Here is a 24366-nt window from a genome sequence, read left to right on the forward strand (position 1 = left end):
GCAAGAGAGAGTCGGGCTCCCCGAGCCATTTATCTCTTTGCCCTCCAATCAAACTGCAGCCTTATTAATCCCACATGTTCTTATTGGCCAGGTTGGCACAATAAACCTACCTATCACAGATATGCAGTCTTGAAAACTCAGAGGGGCAGTTCTACCTTGTCCTATAGGGTGGCTGTGGGTGGACTTGGCTTGGATGGCAGGGGGTTTGCTTTTGGTGGGTTTCCATCTTGGCATTCCTGGGGGATGTGTTTTCTTTGAACTGCATGTCAGGGTTCCAAGCACATGTTCTGACGCTTGGCTTCTTTTGGCCGTAGGGGGTTCATCTTCCAAGGGCAGCAAGGAGCTGAGCCGGCCCTCGATGGCTTCCTTGGTGGCTTATGATGATTCGGACTCAGAGGATGAGCCAGAACCTTCGGGGAGTCGCACTGCTACCAGCCAGGCAGAAGACCTGGCTGGTGTGGCCAGCCCTCCTGGGCAGGAGCTCATACCTGGCTTGTTGACCCCGATGGGAGTGAACCTGCGGCCCACGAAGTCCAGCGCTGAGGCTCCTGGACGCCTCTGTGAAGACCTGGGTGGCCGCCGCCTCCCACTAGTCCCTCTTGGGAGAACTGAGGGGAGATGTGGCCCCAGCCTCAGGCTGCAGTGGTCCCGGAAGGAGCCGGCCGTCACCACCCCCCGAAGTGAGCCTCCTGGCCCTTCCGTGTGGCTCAGCCAACCTCGGGCTGGCCCCCTACCTCTGACAGCTGCCCGCTCCGGGGGAGTGAGACCGTCCCAGGAGAGCTGTGCCCCCGATGAACCGGCCTTCTGGGCTCCGGCCACGTATGAAGTGTCCAGGGGAGACGACGGCAGCTCTTTCCGGAAGCCAAAGCACGAGGACTGTATCATCCCTTACACCCCGAAAAGGTTGAGACAGTCACCAGCTGCAGCCCCAGCCTTGGGCGGCAGTGCAGGTGCAGAGCCCCAGGGTCCCTCGGCGGGGTGTGACCCCCGCCCAGCCCCCCGTGGTCTGGCCCCCCGGGTGTCCGAGTTCATCCGGCCGTACTTGGACTGCCCGTCCACAGAGACCCAGCTGCCCAGGCACCTGCTCTTCCACCTGCGGGGCCATGAGGCCCCTGTCAACAGTGTGCAGTGGTGCCCCGTGCCCCCCCAGAGCCACCTGCTGCTCTCAGCCTCCATGGACAAGACCTTTAAGGTAGGGGCCCCCAGGGGCCACGGGGGTAGGGGGAGTGGGCTCAGAGGCCGGCCGTGGCTTCTTCTCAGACGGTTCTGGTGTGTCCTTTCTGTTCCTTTGTGCACGGGTGCTCTCTGGCCAGTCCTGAATCCGGTCCGTTCCACCCCATCCCTTCCCCCAAGCACCTTGCCCAGGCCACCTGGGCACAGGGCGCCCTGGAGGACAGGTTGTTGAGGGAGAAGAGACGCAGACCTGGGGCTTGGGGACAGCCCCTGCAACCCCCGACATGTGACACGGCCATGACCCCGACCACTGTGCAGCTGTGCTCGCTCAGACCCCTTCCAAACACCAGAGTGGCTGCCTGCCCTCAGGTCAGTTCCGACTCATAGTGACCCTGTGGGTCCGAGGGGCGCTCAAGGGCTGCCATCCCCCTGCAAGGAGGCCTGTAGGCTGGCAGCCAAGGCTTCTGTGGCACTTGGGTGCTCGCTTCATCCACGTTGCTCCCCCCTCCCCGCCCACTGTCCTTTGGCTGCCTCAGAGGCTTGGAGCCGCCAGCCCCGACTCTTCTGCCTGCGAGTTATGACCTGAACTCTTTCTGCAGACAGGAAGCCTTAGGACACACTAACGTGAGGGCCAGCGGTTGAGGTGGAGGGTCACCCTGGCCCTGAAAGGTGTTTGTGAGGGACTGTCCTGGCTGGAGCTGGCAGTTTCTCATGCAGGGCTCGGCTCTGGTCATGGGGGCAGCTCAGCCCAGGAGACTGGAAAGGCATTCTTGGGGGCGTTTCAGGAGTCCTGGTCCACCAGTTCCCTCGGTGTAGAATCTTGCAGGGCCTGGAGCCCTGTGTGGGCCCAGGACCTCACAAGCCCCCTTCCCGACAGCCTTCATCCCTCTTCTCTCTTCTTCTTCCTGGTGGACCTGCTCCCCCATGCATGTGTCTCCTGCGGGGCCCAGTGTCAGGTACATGAAGCAGCGCCTGGGCCTCCTCCTGGGGGACAGTAGTGTGCCTGGGTGTGCCTACTGGTCACCCCCTACCCAGACCCCTCAGCATGTCCACGGACCCTCTGGCTTCCGAGAAGCTCTGGGTGCCGGTTGCTGAATGGACTCGGTGGGTACCCACAGGCGTGTTGACGCCAGGCCTGGAGGTCCTGCAGATGGAAGCCGACGGTGGGCCACCTGTGGGCACTGGCTGTCACAGCCGGGACCCCCAAGGGAGATTGCCTGTTGCCCTAGCCGAGCTGGGTGTGCTTGCTCCCTGGGCTGAGAGGTGGGCAGCAGTGTGGCCGGTGGGCACTCCCACCACCCGGGTGCCCATTTCCACCTGCCCCACGATGCCCAGCAACCTGCCCTGCCCTTGCCGGAGTTCTCACGGGACGTGATGTTGCTGAGCTGCTGGGTGCGCTAGGCGCCTTTGCCACTGAGGATCCTGGAGGTCTGGCCATCGCTAGCTTGCTATGGCCCCTTGTGACCAGCAGAGGGAGCAGTGGGCCCAGCTGAAGATGACTGTCCAGCAGCACCACTCTGCTCTGGCTCCCCCAGGATCTGGGCACTTTGCTGTCCCCAGAGGACTGTGTGTGCTGCAGGGGATGACTGTCCACTGCACTGCCCGTCCCTTGGGTAGGGTGACCCCGGGGGACGGCAGAGTATAGCTGCTGTGGTGTCCCCGTCCTTCCACTGTGTTGCCCCGGAATCCCAGGCTTTGATCCATACAGCTCGGGGTCAGACAGTTTGTGTAGAAATTTCGTACTCTCTGGATTCCCTTTCCCCCAATCATTTCGAAGGCCCTTCGCACCTGCGACTTCCTGCTGCTGTGAGTCGGTCCACTCACAGTAAGTGACTTGTGCACCCTGAGCAAAACCGGGCGGAGCTGGTGACTGTGCCTGAGCCCTGGATGCAGCCAGCACCTGGAGGGTCCAGCTGGTGGAGGGTCTTCCTCAGTTTCGCTGCCCCTCTCCTTTAGCAAGCATGACATTCTTCTTCAGGGCCGTCCCTCTGGACACATGTCTGAGTGTGCAGAGGAGGCCTCACCTTGCTCACCTCCAGGAGCACGTTGTCATCACGGGCAGGCTTTTTGTTTGGCACACTGGCGATGTGCGGCCCGAGGCCGGGTGGCCGTCCTGGAATAGGACATGGGTTCCTGTCCCTGTCGGGGTCAGCTGTTAGACGCCCTGGGTGATGCGGGCACAGTGTGGTCTGCTGTGGAGAGGCGTGTGTAGGTGGTGCGTGTGTGTGTGGGGGCAACACCTTGGCGCAGACAGGCGCCCTGCAAACTGCCATCCTGTAATCAGTGTGAGACAGCTGGCAGCGTGAGTGTGATGCCCACCCGTCCCCTTCCTGGGCTACCCTGCCCCTTGCTCTTGGCTAACTCTCCTCTGAGGGCCTGGTACCCTGCCGGGTCAGGACCAAGGGGAGGATTAAAGGACTGGGGCCCTCGGAGCTCCGCTTGAGTCCCCTCTGTCACTCATCATGCACTCAGGGACGAGTTACTTAGAACTCCCAGAGTGAGAGCAGTGATCTGCTTGGATGAGTCTCTGCCATGGCCTGTTCTGTGGTGTGAGGTGGCCATGCGTTGAGAACCACTGGTCGTGCCATGCCCAGGGTGACTGACCACTCGTGCCTCGCTGGCACGTGAGATTGACCATTGGAGAGATCCGTTGTTGGTGGATTTCCGAGTCAGGGCCTGGCTTGAAGAGGGGCCATAGCTCCTGCTTTCCCTGGGAACTTTCCTGGAGCCTCTGGGTAAGCTCTAGTCTGTTTGCTAACAATAACCACAAGGTCGGTGGTTCAAACCCACCAGCTGCTCCTTGGGAGAAAGATGAGGTTATCCATTAGTGTCAAGATTTATAGCCTTGGAAACCCTGCATAGGGCAGCTGTGGGTCAGAATCAACTGGATAGCAGTGAGTTTTTTTGGTCATTTCTATGCCTGGGTAAGCATGGAGCTTGTACCTGTTTCACCTTCTAAGCTTGGGACCCTCCTGGCTATGGACTCTGTGACAGGCCCCTTTCCATAGTCTCTGCACCTGGCACGAGCTTTGTCTATTTGATGGTCAGTAAAGAACCAAACCAAACTCACCGCCTTGGAGTCAAGGCTGACTCAGTGACCGTGCAGGGCAGGCTACAACTGCCCTGTGGATTTCCAAGACTGCCTCGTCTGTCCCACGGAGCTGGCTGGAGGTTTTGAAATGCTGGCCCTTTGGATCACAACCCAGTGTGTGACCAGGACGCCACCAGGGCTCCAGATCAGTGAAGGGTAGTGGTTGAAAAACGGTGTCCTTTCTGGAGAACCTGTGGGCAGATGGTGGCCTTTTGGGTGCAGGAAGCCCGGTTGCCACCAGGTGGCACTATGAGACTGGAGATCAGCGGTGCTCCGTGCTGGCAGTGGGAGGGGGACCCTTGGTTCAAGGTAGCTGAGATGGTTTCTCTCTGATCAGGGCAAATGCTGCACAATCCATCTAATTAGTCCAAGGGATGCCGCAGAGCCAGCTCTCCCATCTCCGTAAAGCGCAGCTCTGGCATTCATAAATCTTATTTGGACGCATTTCAGTGGAAAGATCCCAAGTTTAATATGTTCTCAATGTTCCCCGAGCTGTAAAATATGCCTCTGTTAGTTTTGAGAAATTTGCAGCCAGAGAAATTAAGTAAAATAAAGTGGTGACTCACCCTCCTGCTAGTCGAACTGCTTCTGTTTTGATATAGCTACCCCCTACCCCCACCCCCTGCCCCCGGCATCTTTATACACAGCTGTGCCCCCTGCCTGGGTACCCACCCTTTTGCATGCTCTTTATTTTATTTTTTACCAGTTTTATTGACATAGAATTCACGTGGTCCATTGTGCCATCACCTACTGCAGCTGTGAAGCCAAAACAAACCAGAAAATACCCCAAACCCACTGCCCCTGAGATGATGCTGACTCACGGCGACCCTAGAGCACAGGGTGGAACTGCTTATCAGTGTCTGAGGCTGTAACTCTCTACAGGAGTAGACAGCTTCATCTTTCTCCAGCACGGTGGCTGGTGGTTTTGAACTGCACACCTTATGCCCAGCACCCCGAGCTCCTCCTGCAGATATCGTTAGGTTACCATCGACAGCCTTTAAATTTATTTTATTTTTTATCATTTCACCTCTTACTTTTTTTCACCTTTGACCCGTTTTTAATTGCAGCTCAAACTCACTGCTCTCGCGTTCATTCTGGCTCGAAGTCACGCTCTAGGACGGGGTAGAACTGCCCCTGTGAGTTTCTGAGACTAGCTCTTTACAGGAGTAGACAGCCTCATCTTTCTCCAGCACGGTGGCTGGTGGTTTTGAACTGCTGACCTTGTGGGAGTAGACAGCCTCATCTTTCTCCAGCATGGTGGCTGGTGGTTTTGAACTGCTGACCTTGTGGGAGTAGCCCACCACATAGCCTCTAGGCCCCCAGGCTTAGTTTTCGTTTTCCCTGCTGCCTTTTGGATGGAGATTTCTCTGGGTTTTATTGTTGTTGGGATTTTCTGAGGGGGCATGATTTTCTTTCTGTGGAACCCAGGCTAAGTAACTCTGTAGAGACAGTTCCGTAGGGTTACGGCTGGGGGGTTGGTGTGGTTGGGGGGTTGGGGAGCCTGTAGTATGGGGTGCAGGACAGAAGCTGATGTGGCAGCTTTAAGCACCCTTGTAAGGGATTTCAATTGTAGGGTACACGTGCCTCTCGGGCCCCAGCACATGCTGGTCTCACGGTACGTGAATACCCACCGCACAGAGGCAGGCTCCGATCAAAGGCAGCCAGCCCCTGCTGCAGCGCCGTGTGCGGAGCTCCTCACCCAGGTGCTCAGAGGAACACCGCCCCCCCCCCCCCCAGTCAGCGCCTGACTCCCCAGGACCTGCTGCCCAAGCGTTCCAAGAACTCAGGGCAGTTTGGGAAGCAGCGTGGGTGGGGGGCAGTCTGGCCCATCACGAGCCCCTCGGGCGCCTTCATTTATTTATGGGGAGCTCTCTTTTTTAATTAAATTGGACCATTTTTTCCTCCTAACTGGTGGGGAGGGGGTGGTGGCGTGAGGATCATTTGCATTTTAAAGCGTCGCCGTAAATATGGATGTGACAAAACCCTCACCACCCAGCATTCTTCACCGGCCCGCACGCCCGGCCGGTGACGTCAATGGCATTCATCACGGGCTGCGAAAGTGCGCCATGGAGACTACAGCCCCGCGCCCCGCCTTCCTCCCGCCCTGCGATTGCGTGCGCAGAACTGGGAAGACACACACACCCCAAGGGGGGGAAGCGAAGTCACTGCTCCCCCCACCCCAAGTCAGGAGCACCCCCACCTGGGGGGTCAGGTGCTCACTTTAAGGCAGTGGCTCTCACCCTTCTAATGCCGAGACCCTTTCATACAGTTCCTCATGTGTGGTGACCACCCCCCCAACCATAACATTTCTTTCATTGTTACTTCATCACTGTCAGTTGCTACTGCTATGAAGCAGGCGACCCTTGCGAAAGGGTTGGTTAACCCACAAAGGGGTCGCGACCCACAGCTTGAGAACCATTGCTTTAAGGGATGGCTTGGGGTGCTGCATTTCTGTGGTTAGGTGCCATCAGGCCCCGTGATCCCATGCACAGCACAAAGGTCCCCGCTCGCCCTGTGCCCCCTCACAGCCTTTGCTATGCACGGACCCCCTTTTACAAGCAACCCAGCAGCGCACACGGTCATCCGTCCAGCATGGCGGCCCTTCTCCTGCCCGAATGCAGCGTGGAAAGAGGAGCCCTGGCAGCTTAGCGGGTGGTTACCTGTGGGACTGTGATCTGTCACTTCAGTAGTTCGAAACCACCAGTCGCATCTCAGGAGAAAGACAGGGCTTTCTGCTTCCGTAAAGAGTTACCGTCTCGGAAACCCACAGGAGCCGTTCTAGCCGGCCCGATGGGGCCGCTCTGAGTCGGCATTGCCTAGATGGCAGTCGAGTTTGGCTTGGTGTCCTGTGAGGATCCCGGGTTCCCTGCTGTCTCTGGGCAGCTGGGTGACTTCAAGCAAACGTTTTAACCTCTCTGGTCCCTTAGTCTCCCCATGGATAATCAGGGTCATGGCTGAGTGGCTTCCCTGAGCAGAGTGGGGGGGATGGAGGATCTGTGCATGCCCGGGTACATTCGTCCGGGTTCCAGGAGCGGCCCTCTGAGCTCCTGTCTTGCTTCTGCAGGGAGGCCTTGTGCAGGCTGCAGTGCTGCCCGTGGCTGAAAGTTCCCATCTCTGCACTCCCAGGGCCTCACCCTCTTTCCCTCCTGTCCTCCTGACTGGGGTTCTGGTCCCCACGCGGGACGCCCCAGAGGAGGAGGGCAGTCACCCAGGCCTTGGTCGATGATAGTGCCTCCTTACGTGCTCGGTCCCGTCTGCCTCTCTGTGAACAGAGGGCCCCACCCTGGGCCTTTCCCCAGCCCGGGCCCTCTGGCAGTGTCCGAGTGGCCTGTGTGTGTGTGTCGGACTCGACTTGATGGCAGTGAGCTCTTGTGTTAGTCTGGGTAAACCAGGGAAACAAATCCACAGAAACTCATATATTTGAGAGAGTTTTATTTAAAGGGTAAGTGTACATTTAGAAAGCATCCCAACCCAGTGCTGCCCAAGCCAATTAGTCCAACATTAGCCCATATGTCCCACACTGCTCTACAAAGTCCTCCTTCATCCCACACAACACACGCAATGATGCCGACTGCAGGAGGGAAGCCGAGTCAGTGAGTGTAAGCATCTCAGTGCTGGCAGGGTCTCCACACGGCTGCTCCAGCACCCAGGGTTGCATCAGCGTAGGTCCATGGGGCTTCTCCTCAAGGATGTCTTGCAGGAAGGGAGCCTTGCCAGCTGACGCAGGGAACTGACTAAGGCAGCTGCACCCTGGTCTGCCCATCAGAGAGTAAGGGACCAAAGAACCAGAAAGGCGAGGCTCACCAAGCCATTTATCTCTGCCCTTCAATTAATCCCATGTGTGTTTATTGGCCAGGTTGGCACAATAAACCTGAACTCTCTGTGTTTTGAGGAGAGAGAAAGAGAGAGAGAGAGCAAGAGCGCACAAGGAGATAAGGTGTGTGCATAAGGAGGTAGAGCGGGCATACGTCAGTAGATAGAGTGTGTGTTCATCTGAGTGGGTGCACACGGACATCATCCGGCTCCATCTGCTCTGACAGAAGCACACACTGCGGCCCAGAGGCCGGGAGACCTTTCCTCAAAGGTACACAGCCGGTGGAGGAGGAGCAGCGCCGTCCCCGGCGCTCTGTGACTGCCGTCTCCCACTTACTTTCCCTGGGACTTTTTCTTCCAGGGAGCGCTCAGAGCCACCTGGACTGGGAGAGAGAGAGAGTGTTCGGCTGAGCCTTGGGGTCCTGAGCTGGACTCTCTCCTTCTCAAAGTGGGGTGTCCTGACCTTCCCTTCCTGACGTGAAAGCTGAGATGTGTCTGAGCCCCGGAGAGACAGTGCCCAGCTCTCACGAGCTGCCAGCATGGCCGGGTGGGAGGAGGAAGGGGAAGGGTGTTGGCCTCATTCTGAACACTTGCTCGTGGCCCCCGGGGGTGGCGTGTGCCCAGGGCAGGGCTGGGCAGCAGGCCACCTCTACCCTCCTCCCAGCCATTAAGGGGAGAAGAGAGCACTTTGGAGAAACGCTGCTTTTAACGTAATTGGAAAGTGCAGATTGCGGCCTGGGCACCGGAGGCGCTGAGGCGCACTGCGGGCTGATGTCTGGCCCTGAGCCACACCAAGCAGTGGCTGTCTGTTTAACAAATGAGAAGAAATGCGGAACGGTTTTGGGAAAAGATTTGGCCCCAGAGAAAAACATGATAGGAATGAAAAACCACCCCCAAACCCGAGGTCCGCTCTCCCAAGCTGGCTGCGCCTGCTCGTCCCTGCATTCTCACCTTGGTCCAGCCACACTGGACACACTGTATTTGTTTACCCCCCAAAGCCACAGAACCCCAACCATGCCCATGGAGCCCTTCCCTGGACGGCAGAGGGGAACTGCCTGGTGTCCCAAGGCTGTCCGTGTCCTGAGAGCAGCAGCCTTGCCCTGCGTAGCAGCAGAGGGTGGGTTCGAGCCACTGGCCTTTCTGTTCATAGCAGACCGCTTTACTACCACGCCACGAGGGCTCTTTTTCCGTGGTTTTCACAGCGAGCCTGAAAGAGCTACGGTGGGGCCGGTGGCGTGCAGAATAGGGCTGTTTTTCAGCTTTCGGATCTGGCTCACGGAGACGCTCCAGAGTCCGCGGAGTGGGACTGTGCCTGAGGCTTTCCAAGGCAGACTTGGTCCATCTTTTTTTCTGCAGAGTGAACGGTGGGTCCGAACCAAGAAAAATTACATGCCCCCTGCGACACTCTGAAGGGGCAGGTGAGGGGCCCGGAGGGCTGCCCTCACATCGCCCACTCCCAGTGAGTTTCCAGAAGGTTCTTGGCTTGATGGATGGTGAAAGGGGGTGTGCTTGGCCCAGGTACAAACTGGGGTGGGCCAGCCAGCTCCTGCTGCCCATCCCAGGCGGGGTGCAGTGAGACCTGCATGCTCTGAGGAACGGGGTCCTGGGTGACCCTGGGTTGAGACCACCTTTTCTTATCTTTTTCTGCTCTGCAGCCTCTGCCCTTCTGTGCTCCACTTCATCTCTCTGTGCCTTGAGCTTCCTATTTCTGCTGTCACATTCCAGAAGTTTCTGTAGAGCAGAGGTTCTCAACCTTCCTAATGCCGAGGCCCTTTAATACAGTTCCTCATGTGGTGGTGACCTCCCAGCCATAAAATTATTTTCATGGCTACTTCATCACTGTCATTTGAATCAGGAGACCCCCATGAAAGGCTCGTTTGACCCCCAAAGGGGTCTTGACCCACAGGTGGAGAACCAGTGCTGTAGCTGGAGGGACCCATGTGGGCAGGTGCTCTGGGCCATTGTTGTTTTGCTTTCTGAGCAGTGGCTCCTGCCGGAAGGGCCCTTTCTTCTGCAGTGCATCACCACGCTCCTTTGCAGCGAAAGAGGTCAAGCTCAAAGGCCGCCTCTTTGCAGCTCCCCATGTCTTCTTGTCCCGGGGTCTGGCCTCATGGGGGCTTTCTGAGGCCTGTCCCCATCCTGAGCTCCGGGAGCAAGGGGAGCTTGTTCTCCATGAGTTGACGAGGCTGCTCCTGGCCCCCACTCCCGACCCCACCTGTGAATGTCAGCACGTGTCTTTTGACAGCCTGCTGGGCGCCCCAGGGTGAAGCCAGCCATTTCCCGGAAGTCGGTGCCCTTGGGCATGAACATCTATGTGTTGTCTTTCCTGTGGCAGTGGGCCCCATGTCATATGGTGCCCTTTTATGGGACAGACTTCCTTTTTAATAGCCGTGGCAGGCTCCACTCGGCCTCGCCACTGGGCGCTGACACTCTCCTACGGTGTTAATTTTGTGGTCTCTCTTCAGAGCCCGGGGCCTGTGTGAAGCACTTCCAGAACCTGCTGGCCTGGACTTTGTTAGTATTACTGCTTGCCCCCGTCCCCTGTGCTCTTGGTCCCTGCCCGTTGGCCCCCCATGGTCCTAGTCACTGTTTGTCCTCGTGGTCCTCCTCATTATCTTTTTGTCCTGTGTGAGCCTGGTCACTGCTATTTGACCCCGTGGTCTTCTCCAAGTACTGCGAACCCTGCAGCCACCTTTACCCCGCTTGTCCTTGGGCTCTCAGCCCTGTGTCCCTGCGGTCCTTCCTTCCTTCCAGGAGAGCCTGGGGGCACGGTCTCCTGTCCGGTTGCCAGGCCTGGGGCCCTGCACCCGGGGATGGTGCTGTGAGCTGATCTCTGTCTCCTTCCTGCACGCGGCCTTCACCTGCAGAGATGAGCTCGCTGTGGGCCCCGCGCCCATGACTGAGCCCCCCAGACTGATGCTGGCACAGGACCTCCCTTCCGTCCAGCTTGTCCCCCAGGGCAAAGGTACCCAGGCGACCCAAACCTTTCCTCAGAAATGTTTTTCAACCTTAAAAGAAACACCCCCCCCACACACACACTACACAGACACACAGACGCACACACACAGACACGCTCTCTCTCAACCCCCTTCCCCCCAGTGGCGCAAACAGGGAGCAGTAGCGAAGGAAAAAACCGTTCATCCTGCCTCAGCCAGAGGCCGGCTCTGGAGACGTTGGTAAATTTCCATCCTGTCTTTGAAAAGACAGAAAAGCTTCACGGAGCTGAGACCCAGCCGCAGGCTGAGTTTCCCGTCGCCGCTCCTGCCTCGTGTCGCAGTAGTTTTCCAGGGGGTGCGCAGCCCCCGGGGGCTCCTGGAGACCCTGTCAGGAGCCTGCAGTTAGCCCCAGGTGTGGTGCCTTTTGCAGGGCCCCCTGAGACATGGGGTTAACCGCACAAGCCCAGTGCCACCCCGTCTGCTCCCCTAAGCCAGATGGCAAGGAGACCAGCCAGACCAAGCACAGCTAGGTGCTTCTTAGGTGTCCCCGAGGGAGAACCCCACACTCTGTGTTCACCGGGATGGGTTTGGGACGGGTCCCCGACGGAGAGGAATCAATAGTAAGAAACAGTCCTGGTGTCAATGCCCAACCTGCTAATCCTCAACATGCTCATGAATCATCCTGCTGGTCAGCAGTTCAAAACCACCAGCGGCTCCGTGAAAGACGAGGCTCTCTCCTCTCGGGAAGAGTGACGGCCTTGGAAACCCACACGGCCAGTTCTACCCTGCCCTAGAGGGGCACCATGAGTCAGCATCGACTCGAAAGTAGTGAGCTTACATTTTTACTTTTAAAAGAAGTGAATAGCAGTTGATGTTTGTCCCCCCATGACAAAGTTTTGGGATCTGTGACCATTTCGGAGTTGGGAAAGGGGTCTTGGGGCTGGAAGTCCTTACAGACGTGGCCCCAAGTCAGGGCAAAGGCGGCTTCCCTCCTGCAACTGCCCACCTCCTCCTCCTCCTCCTCCTGGCTTGGGCTTTCAAGCTAAGGCAGAGACACAGGATGGGGGCTGCCCAGCCCTCTCTGGCCCAGGACCTCCTCCCCGGCCTCTTCCTCCCCTTGTGAATATAGTTCAGCAGTGGCCCTGGTGGCACTGTGTTTAAGCGCTCAGCTGGCCAGTCCCCGGGAGTGGCTGTCAGCGTCCGTCAGGCTGGACAGCCTCGGGGACCTGAAGGGGCAGCTCGCACGGTCCCAGAGTCAGTTCGTCAAGGAGGGGCCTGGTGGCACAGTGATTCAGCGCTCAGCCACCCTCCGCGGAGCAGCCTGATCCCAGAGCTAGCAGTCTGAAACGGTGAGGGGGCCATTTGCCCCTGTCCAGGAGGGCTCTCTGTCATTGGAGTGGGCCTCTCCGGCAGTGGGCTGGGTTTTTGGTGAGACAGAGCCTCCCAGTGCCACACAAACCTAAACTTGTTGCCAGCTGGCAGGTTGATGGCCGAGATGCCAACCCATGGCGACGCCTCTGTGGGTTTCTGCGACGGGCATTCTGGAGGCATGGTGGTGCATGGCTGTGTGGGGATGCGGAATGTGAGCAGAAAGCCTTGTGTTTCTCCCATGGAGTGGCTGACCTTGCTGACCTCCTCTGCCACCAGAGCCCCAACACCCCCTGAAGTTACGTGGCCCTCCCCGCCTCCTCCTCTGGGCTTCAGGCTGGAGCTCCCCCCAGGGACACTGTCCGTGTAACCTGCTGCACACATGTCCATCCTCTGGCATTGCGAGTGTGTGAACTGGAACCCACACTTGCTGCCTGCATGCTTGCTCAGGCAGCTTCTGTGTGGGACGCTGTGGAGGGAGGAGGGTGGTGGTGTGGTGGTCAGCGAGCAGGGAGCCCCTCCTATCAATTTCTGGAGGTGGGACCGACTGCTGGGGCTGAGGGCCGCACCCCTGCGTCCAGAGCTGGCTCCGGCAGGCTGTTTTCTGACAGGATTACGCCAATTTGCTTTGCCACCGCAAAGCCTGCGTAATAACCAACTATTTTGCTTAACGATCGTGCCTAAAATCTCCCACTGGAGTCCAGGCGGGGCAAAGGCCTCAGCTAAGTGAACGTGGCCTATAATTATTTAGACTAACTCCAAAATTGCTTTCAGACCGTTTTTAACCTGCTGGGCTGAGAATTCCAATTTGTATACGTGCTCACATGGAAGCTCTCCCAGCGGCAGCCGCAGCAGCCACCCCCGCTCCCTGCTCACAGTGTGTGTGCACAGGCGGACGAGGGGGCGGGGGCGGGGGCGGGCAGGGGCACCATGGCTCAGGAGGGGCCAGATCAAGGGTTATTTCCAAGGGGACAAAAACACCAATTAAAAGGCGTCTCCAGCGGCACCTTTGCTTAAGAAAGTTGTTTGCTTTGGTCTCTCCATTTTCCTCCTCCTCTCCTGCAAGTGTGTTTCCAAACGTCTCCTGCCACCTTGAGCCGGTGCCCCGATGGGTGGATGGCTGTGTGGGGATGTGGAGTCGGGGCAGGAGCAGGGCCAACGGTGGGGAGCTCAGGCGAGGAAGAACTTTCCAGCAATGCACTGACTGACATGGGCAGGGAGTGGGTCCGTCCATCTGTGGCATTACGTGTGATCATTTAGCCAGGGGCGCCTGTGCATGGGGACAGAGCCCCAGGTGAGGGCCTGGCTGCTCCCCCAGGCTTAGGCCTTTACGTCCCCACCTCCTGTGAGCCAGTGTGGATCAGGCAGTGCCCACCCCACCGGTAAAGGCACCACGCGCCCAGGCTGGGGGAGTTATCATTAAGAGCTTTAAGCCGGGTTTATGCTGTAATTGCCTCCTAAGCCAGGTGATTAAGCGCTCGAGGCCTGCAATCCAATTGGCCTCCAGTCGCCCTGACTCGCTGCACAAATAATCCAGGCCGTGCTGTTGACGCCAGCAGGCTTCCCAGGGACACAGCTCCGCACAAGCATGGCTTTCCATTTTCCAGTTCAGCAGCCTGAGATTGGCTGCTGGGTCAGATGGGGATGCGGCCTGGCCGAGCCCCTGGGCCCTGCTTCTGTGCGACCGGCCCAAGGGTACACAGGGCCTGACTCTGGGCTGCCTGGCCACCACTAAACCCAGTACTCCCTTCCACCCCCCACCCCCTGCTGCCCCAGGCTACCGAGATGCCCTTATGGGACAGAGAGCAGGACGGGCTTCGGGAGAAGCAGAGGATGGAGACGGATGGGGAGATGGAGGGAAAGACATCTGGTTGGCAGAGGGCCGGGATGGGGGAATGGGAGGCATGGACAGTCAGCTTGTCACCCCTCTTGTGCCCCCAGCTGGGCCACAGGGACCAGCCATGCTCGGGGTCCTTGAGATGAACCCAGAGCTCAGTCCTAGACCCCAGTACTTTAGAGATGTGGGCCAGGTACTCACTCTTTGAACCTCGATTTTCTCCCCCGGGTCAGCAATATGAGGGTACGTCCTAACATCCTTGGAAATAGGCCCCTATCTTCTAGCTCCACACTGGCATAGCCTTTCGAAGCAGCCTTTTACACCGGCGCGGCCTCGCAAGGACTAAACATGAGGCCTGAGGTGGGCACTCAGCGCTTAACCTGGAGACAACACCATCATTACCTCTCTACCCATTTTATAGGCACGGCAACTGAGGGCTCAGGCGAGGACTGGTGGACCTGCAGCTCCCATGCAGAATGGGTGTCTGAGCTTCTGCAGGGCACTGCTCGGTGCCACCGCCAGGCATGAGGGCACCTGTGAGCAGGACCCTTCACAGCTTGCACTCTTCATTCACTCCCCTGCGAAATGAGGAGAGGACTGGGGCTTTGCTCGCTAGCTCCGGGCACACAGCAGGTGTGTCAGCATTTGGGGACCAATGAGCAAGGCCCTCGGGGCCGCTTCTCGAGCTTCTGAGCATGGAGACTCAGACTGGTTGCAGGCACACTCACTGCCCCGGCCACCTCCCACTGATGTGGGCAGTAGCCCTGGTGGCTGTCTGTGGGCTTGGGTCTGTGGAGGGTGTGGGCGTAGGGGCTGCGGCTGCACCCACGGCTTGATCCTGCCACATCCGTTGTTTCCCCGCTCTGGCCACATGCTTGCGGCTGGTGCGTTTGCCGCTGTGTTATTTGTTTGTGGAGCTCACATCCAAAGAGGCTTTGAGGAAAGCTCATGGCAAAAGCCACAGACACACAGCTGGCCGTTCAAAGCCCTAGATCAGAGCAGACCAACCCCACTGCCTTCCGGGCAGCCCAGTACTCAGCCACCAGCAGGCCTGGGGAGCTGCCCCTTAGGGGCCCACAGCCACGGCGTCCTCCCAGGAAGCAGCTGGTGGGCTCGAACCCCTGGCCTTTCGGTTAGCAGCCGAGAGCTTAACTGCTGGGCCACCAGGGCTGCCTGGAAGGAGAAAACCCACCCCATTCAGTGCCATGGGCAGAGTCTGCTCCTGGTGACCCTCCCTTGCTCGCCCTACAAGACCTCTGAGGCAGTCCGCCTTGTCCTGCAACTCTGTGCGTACTCCACTGCCCTCCGGGCCCCTAGTGTAGCTGGGCCTACACCCCGAGGGCTTTTTGGGTTCTCCTGGCAGAGGGTGGGAGTGAGGGTGGCGTGTGGTGCCGCCTGAGAGACACCATCCAAGTGGCCTGTGGAGGGTGGCTATAGGCTGGAAAAGGCTGTGTCCGACTTCCTGACCATGCCTGGTCTCCTGTGACATGAAATCTTAGTGCCCCCCGCCCCTGGACCCCTGCTGAATGAGGAGAGTCACCACGGTGGCGGAGACCCCGAGCCAGGCGCACCGGCCTCCCTCGACTTGCCCGTGCCTCAGTTTCCCTTCTGCTATGTGCTATGCTAGCGCCCCCTGCGGCCCGAGAGAATTTGTGAGTGCAGGCTGGCATGTGCAACTTGGTGCTGTTGTCGGCCTGCCCGGGCCCAGCCCGCGACCCCCACGTCCAGCCGGATCCCAGGCAGTGCTGTGGGTGGGCGGGCAGTGGGAGGGATGGGGGTGCCCTGCTGTGTCCTCAGCCTCGTGTCACCTGCTCATTACTGCTTGAAAACACTCGGGGAGTTTGCAGCAAAGGGCCAGGCTTGTTAATTATTTTCCTGCTTGTCTCCAGCAATGCTGTTGTCAAGGAGACCAGAGCTTCTGAAAAGCTGCTCCGCCCCCTGGCTGTCCGTCCGTCCTCAGGGAAGAGAGCCTTGTGTGGTGCCCACATTGTCCCGGACGTGGCCGGTGCTCTGACTTGGAGCCGGGCGCTTTGAAAAGGCTCTTTACAATGGGCCCTCGGTGACCTTTTCACAGGAGCCGGCTGTTTCAGGTGTCCTCGGCTGCGCTGCCTCCGGGACACCCGTGTCCGCTCTTGCACGGCACTTCTCTTCCCTTGAGCTTCTGGGGCTGAGGCTTGGGTGCTGGGGGTTGGGTGGAGGTGCAGAGGTGAATGTGGGCCACCTCTGCTCCCCAGAAACCCCCTGACCGCGAAGGGAGGAAGGTGCAGTAGGACAGTTCTGGTGCAGAAACATGCAGGCATGCCTGTAGCCGAGGGCAAGATGTGTGTTTGGGGCCCTTGACAACCAAGGCCTGAAGAGGGGCATGGGGGCGTGGTGGGAGGCCAATGGTAGTGAGGGTCACAACAGGGGTGGGGACGTGCAGAAGTGGTACCTGAAGGTACTTCTAAGTCGCCCTATCTCCTCCGACCTGAGCCCCTGCTCCTTGGAGTAGAGGTGGGTGGGTGGGGCCGAGGCTCCCCAGCTTCAGAGGGACAGGGGTGCAAGTAAACCCACCACACTGCAGGAAGAGCCCTGGACACGCCGTGGGCTGCTGACGGAAGGCTGGTGGTTGGAATCCACCAGCAGCCCTTTGGGAAGAAGTTGAGGCAGTCTGCCTCCATGAAGGTGTGGGGCCTTGAAAACGCCACTGGGCAGCCCCCCCCCTCCACCCCTGGGCTGGCTCTGCCCTTCAGGGTCACGGTGAGCTACGGTGGACTTTGAGGCAGGGAGCTTCCCTTGTGGCCCCGCCGGAGCCCCACTGCAGTTCTCCGCTGGCACACCCTTGAAACACCGTTACCGCTCAACCTCCCCCGGGCCCCCCGGCCCCCCGGCTTGTTATGAACCCATAAGTCATTTTTGGGAGAGCAGCAGTCTTTGTTCCGAGCACCCATGATTTGCTTCTTCAGGAACCCTTTGCTTTGTTTTGATTTTGGACTTTAAAATACCCGGGGATTTCTAAGCCTACCATGGCGCGGGGGCAAATCATGATGGTGCCTCTATGCGCCCCTGGGCCAACCTTCCTCAGACGATTGCGCCATGTAGCCACCCGCCACCCACCACTCAGGGTGCCGTGCCCCGTCTGCGTCTCTGTCTGGGCGTGCAGATTCTGTGCTTCCCCAGGAATTCTGTGCTCCTGCTTAGGGGTCCGGGCCACGTACGTCTGTGACTCTCGGCCCTTCACCAGTGGGCGTCATGCTTGGGGGAGGGGAAGAAGGGATGGAAGGATGGTTGTTCTAACCACTTACTCTGAGTACACACACACACACACACACACACACACACACACACACACACGGCCTTTGGCGGTCTCTGGCAAGCTCAGACTGGGCTCTCTGGGTTGACCAGGTCAGTGGTCTTGCTGAGTCTTGAACAGACAAGCAGAGAGTTATAGAGTGCCCCCGTAGCAGGTGCCCACCTCTCCTTTTATTGATTTATTTAATCCCCCCCATCTTTAATGCCACCTCTTAGTGACCACAGGGGGTCTCATGTCTCTCTTTTTTCCAATTTTTCCATCTGAGTTTAACCCAGCCAGACCTCCTGGGCCCCCGCTGACAGCGTGGGTGTCTGGATTTAGCCCTCCCCGCTGACGTCGTCCGGTCCACAGCCTTGCGCACACAGTGATTGAGTGTGTCGCAGGCCGGCGGAGATGAGCGAGGTGTAAACGAGGGACGAGCGCAGCCTTCGCATAGAGATGCACGTCAGCAGTGGCTGCTGATGACGCCCTGCCCGCCCTCTCCTGAACCCCCCCTACCTCTCTCACCAGCATTTCCTGTTTCTTGCCGAGCCTCCCCCACCCCCTCCACCCCAACCTTCTACCAGGTGGGTCTCTGCCTCGGTTTCCACAGTGCAGCCCTCCCTCTTCCAGCTCCCTCTGCCGAGTCTCCAGGGGACCGGCAAAGACAGCTGTTGCCACGGAGACAGAAACTCCAAAGAAGTAGCTCTGATCCGCTTTCCTGATGCTTCAAACCCTGACGCCTGCCCAGTGGGACCTAGTCCTGCCCCGAGCCTGGGCCTGTGGGGGCCAGACCCTGCCGAGCTAGACCCAGCTGAGCCCGGTCCTGGGAATGCCAGACCCGGCCAAGCCCAGACATGTGCCTCTGGGACACCTTGCCTCAGCCTGCACCTCTGGAGTCGATGGCCACTTCAGGAAGCCACAAACACCGGTGACACACTGTCCCCAGGCGTCAGAGTCTGAAAGGACACTCGGGAAACTCGCGCCCAGGCACTGAGGGAAGGAGCAGGTGGAGAGAGGAGAGGAGAGCTGCCTGCCTGCTCCCAGAGCCCTAGGTGGGCCCTGGGGGAGAAGGGGGCTCCCATTTGTGGAAAGTACCTCCCCTCGCCCTCCACCACGCCTGATGTTAAAGTACACTCAGGCAGAGATGTTGAGGGTCGTAAAAAAGCTTCAAGTATTGTGTTTCACCCTGCGGCTCCAAGGCATGGGGTCTGGTGCTGTAGGGCGCCGTGAGGTGTAGAGCAAAGCCCCTGCTTTCCAGGCAGGAGCCCCTGGGGGCAGCAGTCCACCAGTAACGGAAATGGGAGTTTGAACCCACCCATAGGCACGTGTGAGAAAGGCCTGGCTATCTCTTTCCAAAAGGCTACAGCTTTGATAGCCAAACAGGGTGCGGTTCTCCTCTGCAACACAGGGGGCCCCCTCGAGTCAGCATCGCCTGGCCCCCATGGGCTTATTGATTCTCTCTGGGTCAGTACAGGGGTGTGGTCCAGCTTCCCTGCAGAGAATCCTTCTCTGACCCTGGTCTCCTCACCCTTCCAGCCTGCGGTTAGTGGTTAGTGCTGGTGGGAAGCCCGAGACCCGGCTCATTCTCGAGGCTTAGCGTCCTGCCTGTCCTCTCTGCTCAGGCTTTGCCGCTGGGCCAGCAATGGCTGGGACATGGGGTGCTGCCTCCCAGCCAACCCCAGCTAGTCGCCCAGCAGGGCAGCGCTGGCTCATGGATCATATTTAAGTGAGTGTTTATTCCTACAGGCGACTTTGTTTAATAAAATAAACCTTAAGCCTTTATTACAGCACTTATGGGTATCCTGGCCCCAGGGCGTAGGAACCAGACTTTACAAACCCCAGCGCTGTTTGTGGGCACGCAACTTGTTCATTAATAGAAGGCAGGGTACAGGCAATCGCACTTTCCATCTGTGCCTGGGCTGCCTTCCTGCACCCGGCTCTCTTTCCTTTGGAACTTACCCCACTTCGTGAAATGAGCATTTTCAAGGGAGGGTGTGTGACCTCCGCTTCTCCCCCAGCACCCCGCTGTCCCCATTGGCCCCAGACTTGGGTAATAGCCTACCTCACCCAGCGGCCCTTGGCCGGGTTCCCACTGGCCTAACTGTTGTTTGCATTTTAGAAGCCAGCCTTGCACAGTGTACCTCTGCGGGCTCTTCCCAAATAAAAGAATATTCACGTTAAAAACAACTTTCAGGGAAGATGTGTGGTAATGAATAAAACATCAGAGAGTGAAAATAAGCATGTTTAATTATTCAAGTAGAAGTAGTAATTTAAACTAATTATTGCTTGCGGATTTCATAATTCAGTTTTTGTCTCGCAATAACATCTCCTCCGAGCCTCTGGGGTGGTGGCGGCTGCTCCTCCGTGGTCTGGCGGGGCCCCCCCTACACAGACAGTGGAACCCTGCTCAGCGGGGACCCCAGGGACCCCAGGCAGTGGCTGAGTGCCTGCCGCCCTCCTCTTTGGGGGTCTCAGGCCAGCTGCAGTTAGGGGGCAGCCCTGGCAGGGTAACCCAGCACCCCTTCTCTGCATCACCCCCTCACCCCCCAAGTCCAGTCTCTGGGCTGCTTCCCCTCAGCCCCCTCCATAGCTGCCCCCCACCATGCTTTACCAGCAGGCTCTTTCTGTCACTTGGTTTCAGACTGAAGATGAACAGTTTCATTGAGAGGCATCTCTCAGCAATGGGGGGGGGGGTTGGTTTGTGTGTGTGTGTGTGTAGTGGGTGCCTAAAGGGGAACCTGGTTGTGCAGCAGTCTAAGTGCTGTAAGGTTGGCAGTTCAAACCCACCAGCCATACCCCAGGAGGAAAATGAGTCTGCTTGCTCCCATAAGTGCTTACAAGCCTTGCAAGTCCCAGGGGGGCGGCTCTTCTCTGTCGTTCAGACCTGCTGGGAGTCAGAATGGACTCATTGGCAGTGGGCTTTGGTTGGGTGGTGGGGGTGGGGTGGGAGGAACAAACCCAGGAGGAATTCAGCTCCACATGCCACCCCCACCCCTCTGGCACATTCTGCGCCAGGACCTCTCTGCAGGCCCTGGGCGTTCCATACTGGGCATCCTGGGCCAGGTGCAGTTTTCCCATCTGCCACCGGTTCCTGACATGCCATTGGCCCTGGTGGCTGGAGCTGGCCTGGGAATAGACATTGACAGCCCAGTGAGTTATTGCTCTCCCCCTCGGAGAGGCCAGGGGACGTTTCTACTCGTAACTACTTCCCCGGGGCCCTCTGCCAGAGGCAGTGGCACCTGCTGCTCCCACAGCATCCTCAGGCCCCCTCCTTGTTGCACCCTGAACCTGCCATCCATCATGCCTGGAAGACACCATTTATTGAACACACCTTGCCCCCTCTTTCGTCTGTTAATGCTTTTTAAAACAAAAACAAAAACCCGCCCACCCTCCAGTGTTCCAGGCAGCCGAGGGAATGACTCATCTCTTTGCAAAGTGATTGATGGAGATGGGCTGAGGCAGGTGCCCCGGGGATGGAAAGCGCAGGGTACTGGGGAGGGTGGGGGTGGCTGGGCTCTGAGGTGGCCACCTGAGGCCCTGGCCAGCCTTGGAGTGTTGGGGAGCTGGCCGTGCTCCCTCAGGGCCTGGTCACTGGGGTCAGTGACCTGTAAACTAGCTTTGTCTCCTTCATGATGAGGGACTCACAGGTGACCCCTGTGGGGCCCTGTGAAGGTGCTGATCCAGAGCCGCGTCTCAGCGCTTGGGGTCCCCAGGCTTGCAGGAAGGACAGGGGGCTTTACTTACAACCCACGTGATGACATCTTTGAGCTTGTCTTGACAGGTTGGGCCAGTGTCCCAGAAGAGCTCATGCATTGGCTTTGGGGTGAACAACAATTTCTGGTGTAGATATTATATCTGGTCTTCACTATTTGATCAGAAGCCCCCTGGGCTGGTGGAGACACAATTTTTCCTTATTTCCTTGAGAAACTTGCTTTTTAATAGTAGACAGAGACAAATGGGGTACACAATTCAAAAGGGACCAGAGAACATGCAAGAACGGCAAGCTCCCGTTCTCCTCCAGGGCCTCTGTCACCACCAGGTAGCCCACCTGGATTGCCCCAACCTTGTGTCTTCCAGCTCCCCTTCCTCAGGGTCACCAGCTCGCTGTAGGAGGGTCAGCAGCTTGTGACTGAACTTGAGTTTCAGAGGTCGGGTTGCCTTGGCTGTCCAGATGCAAACCGGCCAAGCATTGGAAGAGGGGCTGAGACTCCCCTCCTGGTGTCACCGAGGCTCATGGGCAGTCTGGTGTCTGAGCTGTGGTCCCTTATTTGTAGCAGCTCTCAGTCTGGGGACAAAGCCTGTGTGCCCCCTGGGAAGCCTGGGCCATGTGGATACATTCGGCGGCGGAGGCGGGGGCAGTGATCTGAAAGGAGGTTGTGAGCTCGGGGTGCAGGTCCATCCGATTGCTGGCCACCCCAGCTTTCCAGGACCCTGCCCCCTGGCCAGCGAGCAGCTGGCTGGCACGGAGCCTCAGCGGCCACACTGGGGTCCTGTTAATTGAAATGCACAGCCGTGCCTGCCCTCGACTTCCATCCAGAGGATTGCTGCGATCAATATTCCACTTTGCTTGGCTGGCAACTTCCGGCAGCCAGAATGGATGACTGGCCAGGCCAGCACTTCCAGGTGGTGCATTAAGTGCCCCCCTTGACCCCCCCCACCCCCCGCCTGGGTTCTGGCCTGCCTGATAGACGGCCTCAGTGGGTCAGGTGGGCTGGGGATCGACTTACCACTGGGTGGTGGCTCTGGTCCCTGTTTAGCGAGGCCCCCAGGTGGCCACTCCCTTGGGTTCTGCGTGAGTGAGTGCTGGGCCATCCACAGTCCTTCCCTAGCCACTGGGCCGAGGGTCTCTCTCTGCCCACCCACAGGCTCGGGTCCCTCAGATGTGCATCTATCCCTGACGGGCCAGCTTCACCACAGATGTTCAGAAGCTTCCTCCAGACCCTCTCTGTTTCCTGTCTGTACCAGGGCATGCTGGGCTCTCAGGCATTCAGTTTGCTTTGTGCCCACAGGGCTTCCTCGCAGGACAAGTCCGTAGGTCTCGGTTTCCCACCTTGCCTGTGGCAAGTGGGCATTCTGCTCCCCTGGCTCAGTGTGCCCTGGGTTGTGGAAATGACACTGACGCTCACCCTCTCTCCAGCCTCCTGCCTCCCTCTCCTTTTCTGACCACCACCCTCCAGTGGGAGCCCATGGCTGCACAAGCCCTTGTTCCTCAGGCTGGTGCCTGCAGCCCACCCAGCGGGCATCCTCACACCACCCTCTGCCCTCTGAGGGTATGTGGGCGCTCTCCTGAGACTCTCTGCTCCGGAGGGTGCATGTTCTCAGGGCGGGGCAGAGCAAGCATGGTGGGGCCCCGGATAAGGTCAGGAGGGGCTTGGGGACTTGGGGCCCACCCCACTTCTCAGCTGAAAGTCTGAGCCAGGCAATGCCTCTTTCCAGTGTGAGGTGATGAGCTAGGGACAGAGTGACCACTGGGTGGACACTGTGGTGACCAGGGCAGGGACAGAGGGGTGACTGCTGGGCATCTGGGGGCCCTTGGTTCTCCCTGCCTCATAGCGGCCCTGCCTGGAGGACAGCGGGCAGCTGTGTCCTCCAGTCTCCAGAACTGCCATCTCTACAAAGGCCACCTGTCACCGCTCTCTCCCGTGGAGAAACCGCTGTCCTGTTTGGCTTCAGTGGCTTGGCGGAGCTCCACTCCCTCCCTCCCGCTGGCTTGGGAGTTACTCCTGGCCAGGGGGCTGTGGGCAGGGCAGGTGTGTGGGGCAGTGGCGGCGGTGCCTCTGAGGGGCCCTTGAGGACACAGTGTGCTCACACCCTTCCAGGGGACGAAGATGGATGCCGGCAGAGACTGGTTGCTGTCGGAATAGGAACCAGGGCATTTGTGGGAGATTAGGGCATGATGTATAGTCGGAGCTCAGACACTTAATTTGCATTGTGTCCTCAATTCCAGAGAAGTGGCTTTCAGATCTTTATTGATGGACTCACATTTTTGGGGTAATTGTCCTCCTTTGACATTAATAACCCCCCTGTTTGCTGTGAGATCCACATGTCTTCCAGAGGCACAAGGCTGGGGGGCAGGGGAGTTGTTGGTCGAAGGCGTTCCATTTAGAGCCCATCCATCTTCCCAGCTTAGGCGGGCCACTGGGAGTTGGAAGTGTGGAGCTGGGGCAGCCGGCGGGGGCGGTTCCAGACACCCGTGTGGTGCATGGGTGGAGGGATGGCTTCCGGTTGCCCTGTCCTGTGGTGGGTGGGAGTTGGCCCGACTCCTAAGGCAGCCTGGCTGCAGGCAGCTGCTCATTACCCACAGGTCAAAGTCATCCTGAGCCCCACTGGCCTGGCTCTCAGACCAGGGACCATTGTTCCATGTCTTTGTGGAGGCAGGGGCCCGGGCAGTTAGCTGGGGGCAGACTGAGGAGGGTGGGGAGCTCTGGAGCTGGCCGGAGGGGGAGCGGGGGTCCTGAGGTCGTGGCATGTGGTGGTGGGTGGGGTCGGGTGCTGTGCAGACTCCTGCTTTTGCCAGAGCAATTTGGCCCCGTGGAGAATCGTGTGGAGGTGGGGTGGAGGGTGGGGGGTGCAGCAGTGTCCAAGGGACAAGTGGAGAGGGTGGCCTCCTAGAAGGGGTGTGGAATAACCCGTTCGGAGCTGGAGAAGATGGGGGTGTAACTGTCGCCCCCGACTCCCACCACTTTTGACTGAAGAGGGCCAAAATTTGAATGTAGACATGATGAAAACGCCCCCACTTGTGTGGAAAACGCACTAAGCTTGCACAGGGGGCCCCTCCGCTCCCAGCTCTGCGTGGTGAAGAAGCCTGAGGTGGGGCGTCCAGCTCCCTGGTGCCCCCACTCCTCCTCGATCCATCCTCTCCAGTGCCCAGGGC

At 58.6% G+C, this 24366-nt stretch overlaps 1 protein-coding gene across 4 annotated transcripts in view; it reads left to right on the forward strand.

Moving 5' to 3' along the window:
* WDR25 (WD repeat domain 25) overlaps positions 1 to 24366 on the forward strand; it is a 166803-nt gene that overhangs the window by 19751 nt on the left and 122686 nt on the right. For all 4 annotated transcript variants that reach the window (XM_075531783.1, XM_075531780.1, XM_075531781.1 and 1 more), the window contains one exon: positions 315 to 1192. In XM_075531783.1, coding sequence (XP_075387898.1) covers positions 359 to 1192 — 834 coding nt within the window. In that variant the 5' untranslated portion in view covers positions 315 to 358. The remainder of the gene's footprint in view (positions 1 to 314; positions 1193 to 24366) is intronic.

This window comes from Tenrec ecaudatus, chromosome 14 (assembly GCF_050624435.1).
Source record: "Tenrec ecaudatus isolate mTenEca1 chromosome 14, mTenEca1.hap1, whole genome shotgun sequence".
Lineage (NCBI taxonomy): Eukaryota > Metazoa > Chordata > Mammalia > Afrosoricida > Tenrecidae > Tenrec > Tenrec ecaudatus.